This window comes from Sander lucioperca, chromosome 21 (genome assembly GCF_008315115.2).
Source record: "Sander lucioperca isolate FBNREF2018 chromosome 21, SLUC_FBN_1.2, whole genome shotgun sequence".
Classification (NCBI taxonomy): domain Eukaryota; kingdom Metazoa; phylum Chordata; class Actinopteri; order Perciformes; family Percidae; genus Sander; species Sander lucioperca.
Genome location: NC_050193.1, coordinates 6,138,526 through 6,151,665, shown reverse-complemented (window position 1 = coordinate 6,151,665; position 13,140 = coordinate 6,138,526). Strand labels below are relative to the sequence as shown.

Genomic DNA, 13,140 nt, shown 5'->3' with positions numbered 1-13,140 from the left:
TTTTATTATCTGAAATAGGCTTCATTATTTTTCACGTTTACATCTATTTTGGGTATAATTACAGACAAACAACTTGGTGGATTTGCTTATTATTTTATTTGCTTTTGATACATAACAAATAACTTTTAAACAAATCATCAGCATGTGCTGGTCTTCTGTTGCAGCTCTCTAGTGGTACTGCCTTCCCAGGGCGGACACCACCACGGCCAGGAACTTCTGGAAAGCTGCCTGGACTTCACCAGTGAAATCTTTACCCAACTGAGCTGCAACCACAATGGTCAGGCAGTCGGACAGGAGCTGTAACACAACAAGTATCAGGAAACATCAGCAACATGAAAGGTTGGGCGTTTTTTGAATAATCGTTGAATGTGAATAACAAGAGTTGCATTAGTTCCAGAACTTTACTTTGAAATTGTCGGGGTCCACGTGCAGTTTCTCAGAGTGCAGCACGCTCAGCTCGGCATAGGTTGCCTTGATGTCGTCCATGTTCTTCACAGCCCGGTCCAGACCGTGGAGGATAGTTGTTCCGTGTTTTGCAACCATCGGATTTCCAGAGATAGCAGCGGCGTTGTAGAGGTTTCCAAAGTTGCCGAAATACCTCTGAGTCCAGGGGTAGACGACCAGACACCTGAGGGAACACGTAAACACATAAATGTTACAGGCTTGGACTAGGAGAGGATGTAATCTGTGTGCCAAGAAAATGAGCATGTGTGATGGTCTGAAACGCATTGTGCACAATGACAGAAAACAGTACATACAGTATCTGATCCATTAATATGGTCGAGAGTTCCGCAAAAATGTCTCAAGCACACCATTGGTAATGCAAAATTGCAAAGACTCACCTAGCAAGAGCTGCAGGGCCCACGACCTCATACTGCATCTTGGAGAAGATGTCCACGATGGTGGCGCGCTCGAAGTCTGTCCATTCAACCATTTTGCTGTCTCTAGGTTTTCCTGTGCAGGTCTGCAGATGCCCGGCACCAGATGCAACTTTTAAAGCATCCCTTCTCCCCTCCCACAAGTAAGCGATGGGCTGGCCAAGTAGTGTGTTATGGATTTGCAACAATGATAAGAGAAGGGCGTATCTGCTCCGCCTTGATTATCTCATCGACAGAGGAAATTGTTACAGTAATCATATAGAAACAGCGAGTACATTGAACAGCTCCCACATCCCTGGAGGTCCCAGCATCAGCACCCTGGACAGCCATCCTTAAATTTAAGTGCAGAATGTTGAGTGCTGTGCTGAGCAGGAACTCAGGACGGTGCAAAACTGCAGACTGTTCGAGTGATAGTCTTTAAATGTTGTCTTAGTTGAACTTGTAGCCTAATAAAGTCAAATCTACCTGATCCTTCTTGAAAATAAGATGAAAAGGTGGACGTTCCCCCATGTGAGATTAATAATAAACTACACAGCTCTCTAAAAAAGCTTAAACTCATCCTTCAGAAATATTAAGTTGTCACTGCATCTTAAAATATTTATCTGATCGCGGATTAGAAACAGCCACATTATTTTTGGCGTGAGCTTATTTACTTAAGCTGTGTGACTCAATGTGAAGCATTAAAATATAATATATATACAGTGTGTTCCAAATGATTATGCAAATTATATTTTACACTGATTTTCAGAAATAGTCGATGCAAATGACAGTCAGTAGAATTTTCAAGTCACCAACCGTTAGGGTATCAGTCGAATTTCATTGAACAAACCACCCAATGAAAACTGTATTTTTTTCAAAAATGATTGTCCTCATGTATTTGTGGGCCCACTGCAACCGTTTCTGCTTGTGAGCATTGGTTAGAGGTGGCAGAATAGTAGGTTAATGCACAACTACAAGCCTCTGGAGGATCATACACCTTGAGGTTCGCGGGACCAGCAGCTTCAAATACCTGTTTGCTGCTTTTTAATGGCATTTTAGCAGCTGATCTCTTAATCCGATGAATTTGTCTGGTAAAAACTTCCTCATTATGCCTTTATCTGCACGAACCCATGTGTGCTCTGAATCAGCCACAAATCTCTTCATGTAACTTGCCCTGTTAAGATGTGTTTGATTGAAATAGCTTTTGATTACAGTAAATATGACCTCCTAATGCTGCAAATTCAGCAAATGACCATTTTCAGTTCTTTACAACCTATAAAATGTTTTGAAACTCTGTTGTGCATAATAATTTGGAACAGTGCATTTTGAGTTTAGGAAAATCAGTGTAATATACAATTTGCATAATAATTTGGAACACACTGTATATATATATATATATATATATATATATATATAGGCTGACTGTCTTCTATACTGAGTAATGCAACTCTTCAATTCTTTTGAATTATATTTTCAACTTTTCAATTTCATACACGAGAGCAAGTAATGAATACGTTTAAATGACCGGCTATAGAAGTGACTGGACCATCATTTAACATAGCAACATAAGTTATGTGTATTCTAAAAAACAGACCCCGTTTTTTTGGTGGAGCTCTCCTTCCTAATTTAAGTGCCTTATGTCAGAAGATTTACTGCAGCCTTTCAGGTCACATCGCCAGGAGTGGCTGGTTCATGAAGTGTTAGTGGAACTTTTAGATTGGATTTTCAAATACACACATAGATTGACATGCTGATGATTTGAAAATATTGTGTCGCGACTCACTTTGAGGTTGAGTCATCATGATAAGACTGTTTGTTTATCTCATGGAGGCTGCAACCTAACACGCCTTGTTCACCATCTATGTTGGAGGAGGTTCTGGGTGTGTCCATGCTCTGTTTCAAGCATAAAACCCCTCTCGGTTTGGCCTCATTGTGGCAATCAGCAACACTCAACCAACCGACAAGATGACTACACTCACTGCTAAGGACAAGGACGCAGTCAGAACCTTCTGGGCTAAAGTGTCTGGAAAGGAGGAGGACATCGGCACCGATGCTGTCGCTAGGTAATAATGACCAAAGCTGACTGATGTAACCTGTTTCAACATTTATTGATTCATTTATATATGTATATATATATATTTATATATGACTCCCATTTGTTTAACCAGGATGCTGGCGGTGTACCCGCAGACTAAGACTTACTTCGCCCACTGGAAGGACCTGAGCCCCAGCTCTCCCTCTGCGAGGAAGCACGGAGTTACTGTGATGAAAGGAGTTGCAGATGCTGTGTCCAAAATCGACGACCTGAAAGGAGGTCTTCTGACCCTCAGTGAGCTGCATGCCTTCACTCTGCGTGTGGACCCTGCCAACTTCAAGGTGCAGAGCCAAACTGATCACAAGATAATAGCCTGAAATGTATATGAAGTGTTCTTCAAGCTTAGGGCCTTGAGAGGTTTCCAGACCTGCAACAGGTCCATCTGTTATTACCATGCACATGATGCCCCAGCCCCAGGGGAGCTATGTAACATCTGTGTGATTGTGTTCTTTTCTCAGATTCTCTCTCACTGCCTCCTTGTGGTCCTGTCCATCATGTTCCCCAACGACTTCACCCCTGAGGCACATGTCGCTCTGGACAAGTTCCTGGCTGCTGTGGCTCTGGCCCTGGCTGAGAAATACCGATAAACAGCAGGAGAAGATGAAGGAGACTGCAGCATGAGCTTACATTGCATAATGATTAATAAATGCATTCATGCAAAAAGCAAAGCAATTGTTGTTCATTGGTTTGTTTGTGATGAGTTGTGTCATAAGTAAGAGGAGATCAAAAGTCACATCTACAGCAAAAATCAGAGCAGTCAAGCAAGTCAAATTTTACACCTAACATTTAGGCAAAACTCCAAACAGTCATTGGTTCCAGATTCTCCAATGTCAGAATTGTCGTACCGTTAAACTTATAGGGACATTTTCATATTTTTCAGTTTTTTTAGAATACAAAAGGGAGTGAGAAAAGCAAATAAACTTTTTTTTTTTTTTTTGTACAAATCTTAAAATTGTCAAAAAAACATTTTCTGTGAAATCAGGTTTTCATAGAATATTGGAATACATTATCTTCCCATGTGGCAGTTTTTACATAAACAGTCCCAATAACTTATTAACATAGGCTATGATAACTGTCAGCCATGAAAAAGGAGTTAGTATTTATCATGATTATTATTATTATTATTATTATTATTATTAGTTGTTGTAGTAGTAAGTAGTAGTAGTAGTAGTAGTATTAGCCTATTATTATTAGCCTATTACCATTATTGTTGTTAAATTTAACTTTAACAGAAAAAAAATCGCACATCCAAACAATTCTTCTGTGCAGGTACGTTGGACTTTAAATGTTGTTAATTTAAAAAAATGAAATATTAAACTTTTGTCATTGAATTAATAATGTTGTTGATGAAGCAGAATACCACAAGAAATGAACTACCTACAAGAGAAAAGCTGTGACTTTAGATAAAACTGACACTTTTGTCTTTTTTCTTTAAATTTTACTTTATTTTTTTATCTATTAAAGTGACGAACTAAAAGCCAAATCATGAGCATTTAATGAGAGCTATTAATTTACACATAGGCAACCTGCGCTACGTTTCATCTAGGCTATAGGCTAATTATAACAATACCAGCAACAACATTATAATCAAAACATTGTTTATTAGTTTTAATCATAGGTTAGGCAATCTTCAGGACTTCATGTTTTTTACCTAGGCTATTTTTTTTTTTGATAATTTATCCACTCTTAGCACATTTTATCAGCACTATTGTTCTTCAAGTGTCCAAAGGTCAGTCTTGATATTTTTTATTATCTCAAATAGGCTTCATTATTTTTAATGTTTACATCTATTTTGGGTATAATTACAGACAAACAACTTGGTGGATTTGCTTATTATTTTATTTGCTTTTGAGACATAAAAAAAAACTTTTAAACAAATCATCAGCATGTGCTGGTCTTCTGTTGCAGCTCTCTAGTGGTACTGCCTTCCCAGGGCGGACACCACCACGGCCAGGAACTTCTGGAAAGCTGCCTGGACTTCACCAGTGAAATCTTTACCCAACTGAGCTGCAACCACAATGGTCAGGCAGTCGGACAGGAGCTGTAACACAACAAGTATCAGGAAACATCAGCAACATGAAAGGTTGGGCGTTTTTTGAATAATCGTTGAATGTGAATAACAAGAGTTGCATTAGTTCCAGAACTTTACTTTGAAATTGTCGGGGTCCACGTGCAGTTTCTCAGAGTGCAGCACGCTCAGCTCGGCATAGGTTGCCTTGATGTCGTCCATGTTCTTCACAGCCCGGTCCAGACCGTGGAGGATAGTTGTTCCGTGTTTTGCAACCATCGGATTTCCAGAGATAGCAGCGGCGTTGTAGAGGTTTCCAAAGTTGCCGAAATACCTCTGAGTCCAGGGGTAGACGACCAGACACCTGAGGGAACACGTAAACACATAAATGTTACAGGCTTGGACTAGGAGAGGATGTAATCTGTGTGCCAAGAAAATGAGCATGTGTGATGGTCTGAAACGCATTGTGCACAATGACAGAAAACAGTACATACAGTATCTGATCCATTAATATGGTCGAGAGTTCCGCAAAAATGTCTCAAGCACACCATTGGTAATGCAAAATTGCAAAGACTCACCTAGCAAGAGCTGCAGGGCCCACGACCTCATACTGCATCTTGGAGAAGATGTCCACGATGGTGGCGCGCTCGAAGTCTGTCCATTCAACCATTTTGCTGTCTCTAGGTTTTCCTGTGCAGGTCTGCAGATGCCCGGCACCAGATGCAACTTTTAAAGCAACCCTTCTCCCCTCCCATAAGTAAGCGATGGGCTGGCCAAGTAGTGTGTTATGGATTTGCAACAATGATAAGAGAAGGGCGTATCTGCTCCGCCTTGATTATCTCATCGACAGAGGAAATTGTTACAGTAATCATATAGAAACAGCGAGTACATTGAACAGCTCCCACATCCCTGGAGGTCCCAGCATCAGCACCCTGGACAGCCATCCTTAAATTTAAGTGCAGAATGTTGAGTGCTGTGCTGAGCAGGAACTCAGGACGGTGCAAAACTGCAGACTGTTCGAGTGATAGTCTTTAAATGTTGTCTTAGTTGAACTTGTAGCCTAATAAAGTCAAATCTACCTGATCCTTCTTGAAAATAAGATGAAAAGGTGGACGTTCCCCCATATGAGATTAATAATAAACTACACAGCTCTCTAAAAAAGCTTAAACTCATCCTTCAGAAATATTAAGTTGTCACTGCATCTTAAAATATTTATCTGATCGCGGATTAGAAACAGCCACATTATTTTTGCCGTGAGCTTATTTACTTAAGCTGTGTGACTCAATGTGAAGCATTAAAATATAATATATATACAGTGTGTTCCAAATGATTATGCAAATTATATTTTACACTGATTTTCAGAAATAGTCGATGCAAATGACAGTCAGTATAATTTTCAAGTCACCAACCGTTAGGGTATCAGTCGAATTTCATTGAACAAACCACCCAATGAAAACTGTATTTTTTTTCAAAAATAAAAAAACTCAAAATGCACTGTTCCAAATTATTATGCACAACAGAGTTCAAAGCATTTTATAGGTTGTAAAGAACTGAAAATGGTCATTTGCTGAATTTGCAGCATTAGGAGGTCATATTTACTGTAATCAAAAGCTATTTCAATCAAACACATCTTAACAGGGCAAGTTACATGTTAACATAGGACCCCTTCTTTGATATCACCTTCACAATTCTTGCATCCATTGAGCTTGTGAGTTTATGGAGAGTTTCTGCTTGAATTTCTTTGCAGGATGTCAGAATAGCCTCCCAGAGCTGCTGTTTTGATGCGAACTGCCTCCCAGCCTCATAGATCTTTTGCTTGAGGATGCTCCAAAGGTTCTCAATAGTGTTGAGGTCAGGGGAGGATGGGGGCCACACCATGAGTTTCTCTCCTTTTATGCCCATAGCAGCCTATGACACAGAGGTATTCTTTGCAGCATTAGATGGAGCATTGTCATGCATGAAGATGATTTTGTACCATGGAAGAAAGTGGTCATTCAGAAACTCTACATACTTTGCCAAGGTCATTTTCACACCTTCAGGGACCCTAAAGGGGCCTACTAGCTCTCTCCCCATGATTGTCCTCATGTATTTGTGGGCCCACTGCAACCGTTTCTGCTTGTGAGCATTGGTTAGAGGTGGCAGAATAGTAGGTTAATGCACAACTACAAGCCTCTGGAGGATCATACACCTTGAGGTTCGCGGGACCAGCAGCTTCAAATACCTGTTTGCTGCTTTTTAATGGCATTTTAGCAGCTGATCTCTTAATCCGATGAATTTGTCTGGTAAAAACTTCCTCATTATGCCTTTATCTGCACGAACCCATGTGTGCTCTGAATCAGCCACAAATCTCTTCATGTAACTTGCCCTGTTAAGATGTGTTTGATTGAAATAGCTTTTGATTACAGTAAATATGACCTCCTAATGCTGCAAATTCAGCAAATGACCATTTTCAGTTCTTTACAACCTATAAAATGTTTTGAAACTCTGTTGTGCATAATAATTTGGAACAGTGCATTTTGAGTTTAGGAAAATCAGTGTAATATACAATTTGCATAATAATTTGGAACACACTGTATATATATATATATATATATATATATATATATATATATATATATATATATAGGCTGACTGTCTTCTATACTGAGTAATGCAACTCTTCAATTCTTTTGAATTATGTTTTCAACTTTTCAATTTCATACACGAGAGCAAGTAATGAATACGTTTAAATTACCGGCTATAGAAGTGACTGGACCATCATTTAACATAGCAACATAAGTTATGTGTATTCTAAAAAACAGACCCCGTTTTTTTGGTGGAGCTCTCCTTCCTAATTTAAGTGCCTTATGTCAGAAGATTTACTGCAGCCTTTCAGGTCACATCGCCAGGAGTGGCTGGTTCATGAAGTGTTAGTGGAACTTTTAGATTGGATTTTCAAATACACACATAGATTGACATGCTGATGATTTGAAAATATTGTGTCGCGACTCACTTTGAGGTTGAGTCATCATGATAAGACTGTTTGTTTATCTCATGGAGGCTGCAACCTAACACGCCTTGTTCACCATCTATGTTGGAGGAGGTTCTGGGTGTGTCCATGCTCTGTTTCAAGCATAAAACCCCTCTCGGTTTGGCCTCATTGTGGCAATCAGCAACACTCAACCAACCGACAAGATGACTACACTCACAGCTAAGGACAAGGACGCAGTCAGAACCTTCTGGGCTAAAGTGTCTGGAAAGGAGGAGGACATCGGCACCGATGCTGTCGCTAGGTAATAATGACCAAAGCTGACTGATGTAACCTGTTTCAACATTTATTGATTCATTTATATATGTATATATATATATTTATATATGACTCCCATTTGTTTAACCAGGATGCTGGCGGTGTACCCGCAGACTAAGACTTACTTCGCCCACTGGAAGGACCTGAGCCCCAGCTCTCCCTCTGCGAGGAAGCACGGAGTTACTGTGATGAAAGGAGTTGCAGATGCTGTGTCCAAAATCGACGACCTGAAAGGAGGTCTTCTGACCCTCAGTGAGCTGCATGCCTTCACTCTGCGTGTGGACCCTGCCAACTTCAAGGTGCAGAGCCAAACTGATCACAAGATAATAGCCTGAAATGTATATGAAGTGTTCTTCAAGTTTAGGGCCTTGAGAGGTTTCCAGACCTGCAACAGGTCCATCTCTTATTACCATGCACATGATGCCCCAGCCCCAGGGGAGCTAAAACTCCATATATGTAACATCTGTGTGATTGTGTTCTTTTCTCAGATTCTCTCTCACTGCCTCCTTGTGGTCCTGTCCATCATGTTCCCCAACGACTTCACCCCTGAGGCACATGTCGCTCTGGACAAGTTCCTGGCTGCTGTGGCTCTGGCCCTGGCTGAGAAATACCGATAAACAGCAGGAGAAGATGAAGGAGACTGCAGCATGAGCTCACTCCGAATACAATAAATAAATATAAATGCAAAAAAAAAAACATCCGTATTTGTTTTTTGTGATGCTTTCTTTTACATGTTGGTATACATCAATTGAAGCTGTTATTTAAGCTTGTTCAACAATTATAATTATAAATGGTAAACATAATGAAAAAAATCATTACCTAGTACCAGAAGCTGTGGATGAAATTACTTTTGTATTGGTGTCATGTAATTCCGTGTGGGATGGGCCACTTAGTGGCATGACACGTAAATAAAATATCATATCATATCATATACCTAGTGGCCACGGTGAAGGCTGCAACGAAGAAAATCCCATTCACTCTGGAATACCGTGTTACCGCATGCAGCTGTGAAGAAGAGTTGATGTCTGTGTAACCTACATGAAGTCGTAGTCTATTTTTCACAGAAATAGGCTAGAGTAGACCTATAGTATTTTTTAGTACAAACTTACCTCTTATAACCTGTTATTTCATATTTTCCGTGTTTTCGATTCAATGTTATGCCTATAGGCTAATATATGATAAATATTAGCCTACCAAATTATTATTATAACTATATTTCAAAAAACATAAACTACAGTAATATTTTGTATTAAATATTTACTGCTATAAACTGATATTTCATAGTTGATGTTGTAAATCACACTCAATTTTTTTTTTTTTTTTATAAATACTTGTATTATTGTTGTTATGATTTGTAATGGAAATTAAACGTCATTCATTATTTTAAAATAATAGGTTTGATATTAAGTGATCCTGTGACATATAAACACTAACAGAACGGACTATGCAGGATTAAACATATTTGCTCTCATGTTTTTACAGAGGACCTTTTTTCCTCTCTAAACTATGTGTCTAAAAGTCGCTGTTTTTGTTTGTGTATTGTCATAATATAATTTATTTTTGGACATCATCATAGACAAAGAGCTTGTTTGGTTTGCTTATTATTTTATTTGCTTTCATAATCAGCATGTGCTGGTCTTCTGTTGCAGCTCTCTAGTGGTACTGCCTTCCCAGGGCGGACACCACCACGGCCAGGAACTTCTGGAAAGCTGCCTGGACTTCACCAGTGAAATCTTTACCCAACTGAGCTGCAACCACAACGGTCAGGCAGTCGGACAGGAGCTGTAACACAACAAGTATCAGGAAACATCAGCAACATGAAAGGTTGGGCGTTTTTTTGAATAATCGTTGAATGTGAATATCAAGAGTTGCATTAGTTCCAGAACTTTACTTTGAAATTGTCGGGGTCCACGTGCAGTTTCTCAGAGTGCAGCACGCTCAGCTCGGCATAGGTTGCCTTGATGTTGTCCATGTTCTTCACAGCCCGGTCCAGACCGTGGAGGATAGTTGTTCCGTGTTTTGCAACCATCGGATTTCCAGAGATAGCAGCGGCGTTGTAGAGGTTTCCAAAGTTGCCGAAATACCTCTGAGTCCAGGGGTAGACGATCAGACACCTGAGGGAACACGTAAACACATAAATGTTACAGGCTTGGACTAGGAGAGGATGTAATCTGTGTGCAAAAAAATGAACATGTGTGATGGTCTGAAACGCATTGTGCACAATGACAGAAAACAGTACATACAGTATCTGATCCATTAATATGGTCGAGAGTTCCGCAAAAATGTCTCAAGCACACCATTGGTAATGCAAAATTGCAAAGACTCACCTAGCAAGAGCTGCAGGGCCCACGACCTCATACTGCATCTTGGAGAAGATGTCCACGATGGTGGCGCGCTCGAAGTCTGTCCATTCAACCATTTTGCTGTCTCTAGGTTTTCCTGTGCAGGTCTGCAGATCCCCGGCACCAGATGCAACTTTTAAAGCAACCCTTCTCCCCTCCCACAAGCAGCGATTGGATGGGCGGTGGGCTTGCAGGGTATACTGTGTCATGGATTTGCAGCTATGATAAGGGTAGCTTATCTGCACCGCCTAGAATGTTCTAGACAGAAATGGAAACGGTTTAGTGGTGGTGTTTCAGCACAATAAACTCTTTTTGTCCACTGTCAACATACAATTCATATTTTTGTTCTAAATGGTACAGTTTGAAATGAAAATGAAAATGAAAATGGAAATGGATAGGGTACGGATATGCATATAGGAAATGTTATAGGGTTTGTTTTATATCAGCAGTTCACAACTGTAGTGCCCCAAAATCAAGCAATATGACTGCAATTCGTCGACTAGAGTTCTCAACTTCAACCCGAGTTCATATCAAATCACCAGCACAGGGCGCTTCAGTCGAGGATATCGACCTAAAGTACTATAGCTCCAATAATTACAACCGTTATAACACACATATGTTTCTCTGTATGAGCTCTGACTCCCTGCTGGCTCATTCATTGAACAGAAGAGCCGATGAATCCTCAGTTTAATGAATGGAAGCAAACGTGTGGAGGAAATAAGCAACCAATTACAATTGTGTTTTTTATTACCTGATATGTAGGATGAGGGTTATTTTAATATTATTTTTAAAGTCTGGTTGACAATACAATTGCACAATTTATATGATATTAACATTTAAATTAAGAAGTTATTTTATAATTAATCTCTATGGCAGGTTGTCTTTTTTGCAACACAACTGTTAAAAAATAATGATATCTCATCGTTTGTGTTTGGCAAATCTGTTTTGGTTAAATAATACTGATGTGGTTTCATTCCTAAATATGTTTGTGTATTAGACCTAATTTCAGCACCAGGCGCTGTCATGCCATAGCCATGGTTATCAATTAGTTTTTAGTTTATGTGGGATTTAAATTGGCTTAATTTGTATGGTCTATTGTGTATTGCATTGCATTTACCATATATGGTCTGACAATTATGTATCACCATACAAAAACCCTGCATGAAAAATAAGTATATCGTTCTGCTTGGCAGGGTTTTGATCGTCTACCCATGGACGGTATTTCAGTACATTTGGGGACATCTTCACTGTGACTGCTGTTTTGAATAACAGCCAAAGTTGAAGCCAATAGCAAGGTGTTGTTTAAAGGCACTGGAATCCAAAGCAAACACATGCTACTTATACTTATATGTTAAAGCTAAATCATATTCTTTTGTCTTGTCCGCAGCTGTTGGTTGACAGCATCACAATTGCCATCGCCTGCAAACTCGGGAGCGTCCTGAACCCTTGATCTGCTGAGGTCAGTACTACTGAAGAGCTGAACAAACAGCTAAAAAAATAAATAAATCTTGATGTGTGTTTGTCTTAGTGGCAGGCGGGCCTATTACATACAAGGTAGTCTATCACCTGAAGCAGTTTAAATATTTCTTCAATTTTGAGTAATTGCTTAAAAATGCAGTTTGCATATGTTATAACAACGTCAATATACAACGGTAAAATAAGTTGCAGCTTTGACATTTTAAGATATACTTTTAGTGATTCTGAAATTGGGGGTTGGAGACCTCCTGAGGTCCTATATCCACAGAGTGATTAATCCATGTAGAGTGGAGTCTTGCACCATGTTAAGAGGTCCACAGACGGACTGAGTTGCCTGTGGCACATCAGGTCCTCCCCTCCATTGTGAAGAAATTCAATATGATGGCTGATTGTCCTCAAATCAAATATAGACGGTGTATTAAACTAAATACAAACTAATAACAAATGTTCTAAAACTGAAACAGCCAACCAGATTTCCCTTGGTCTTATAGCGCAGCGTTGACCTGAGGTGTTGGGGATACATAATCAGAGCCTCAATCTTTCAAATATTAGGATGAAATATTTGTTTAATGACAAACCATAGTGTTTACAGGAGAGTGCTAGCTAGGCTACATGATCAATTTGTGTTGTACATAAGCTATTCGGTATTTGTATAGTTCATATCTAGGTTATTATTTGTTGTTTTCGGCACCAACGTGTGATTCTTTCATCACCATTTTACCATTTTCCATATTTATCCTGCATTGATGTTCATCCAATAGAGGGCAGCATAAGCCAGCTGATGCTGTATTTATCCACCACTCTTCCCTTCTACAGTATGTCAATGTATGTTGAGAAGGCAGAGCAGTTTTTAATATGTCGTATTACATAAATCATTTATTATTTTAGTTATATTGTATTTTCAGATACCATTCCACGTGTTCACTGTGCAATGTTTTGAAAAGACTGCGGACAGTCATATAACCATTATGACACTCAAATGGTTCTCTATAGGGAATTTACACTGTTTACAAATATATTTATGAAGCTATTTTAGAGCACTTTATCAATAGTGACTTTTGTTTCACAGTAGGTGA

General features: G+C 39.4%; 5 protein-coding genes across 5 annotated transcripts; 2 read left to right on the top strand and 3 right to left on the bottom strand.

Annotated features, from left to right (window-relative positions):
* Positions 1-77: 77 nt before the first annotated feature.
* LOC116059648 (hemoglobin subunit beta-2) lies at positions 78-980 on the bottom strand. Its single transcript, XM_031312876.2, has 3 exons — positions 843-980; positions 406-628; positions 78-297 (listed from the first exon to the last, which is right to left on the bottom strand). Exons 1-3 carry the CDS (start codon positions 932-934, stop codon positions 169-171), a joined length of 444 nt encoding a protein of 147 aa, XP_031168736.1. The 5' UTR covers positions 935-980; the 3' UTR covers positions 78-168.
* Positions 981-2,761: 1,781 nt separating this feature from the next.
* LOC116059650 (hemoglobin embryonic subunit alpha-like) lies at positions 2,762-3,624 on the top strand. Its single transcript, XM_031312877.2, has 3 exons — positions 2,762-2,920; positions 3,026-3,233; positions 3,411-3,624. The coding sequence occupies exons 1-3, from the start codon at positions 2,823-2,825 to the stop codon at positions 3,537-3,539; spliced, it is 435 nt and encodes a 144-aa protein (XP_031168737.1). The 5' UTR covers positions 2,762-2,822; the 3' UTR covers positions 3,540-3,624.
* Positions 3,625-4,829: 1,205 nt separating this feature from the next.
* LOC116059737 (hemoglobin subunit beta-2) lies at positions 4,830-5,678 on the bottom strand. Its single transcript, XM_031312996.2, has 3 exons — positions 5,539-5,678; positions 5,102-5,324; positions 4,830-4,993 (listed from the first exon to the last, which is right to left on the bottom strand). Exons 1-3 carry the CDS (start codon positions 5,628-5,630, stop codon positions 4,865-4,867), a joined length of 444 nt encoding a protein of 147 aa, XP_031168856.1. The 5' UTR covers positions 5,631-5,678; the 3' UTR covers positions 4,830-4,864.
* Positions 5,679-8,109: 2,431 nt separating this feature from the next.
* Positions 8,110-8,952, top strand: LOC116059738 (hemoglobin embryonic subunit alpha-like). The gene is made up of 3 exons (XM_031312998.2): positions 8,110-8,232; positions 8,338-8,545; positions 8,735-8,952. The coding sequence occupies exons 1-3, from the start codon at positions 8,135-8,137 to the stop codon at positions 8,861-8,863; spliced, it is 435 nt and encodes a 144-aa protein (XP_031168858.1). The 5' UTR covers positions 8,110-8,134; the 3' UTR covers positions 8,864-8,952.
* Positions 8,953-9,831: 879 nt separating this feature from the next.
* LOC116059735 (hemoglobin subunit beta-2-like) lies at positions 9,832-10,767 on the bottom strand. Its single transcript, XM_031312994.2, has 3 exons — positions 10,574-10,767; positions 10,138-10,360; positions 9,832-10,028 (listed from the first exon to the last, which is right to left on the bottom strand). The coding sequence occupies exons 1-3, from the start codon at positions 10,663-10,665 to the stop codon at positions 9,900-9,902; spliced, it is 444 nt and encodes a 147-aa protein (XP_031168854.1). The 5' UTR covers positions 10,666-10,767; the 3' UTR covers positions 9,832-9,899.
* Positions 10,768-13,140: the final 2,373 nt, after the last annotated feature.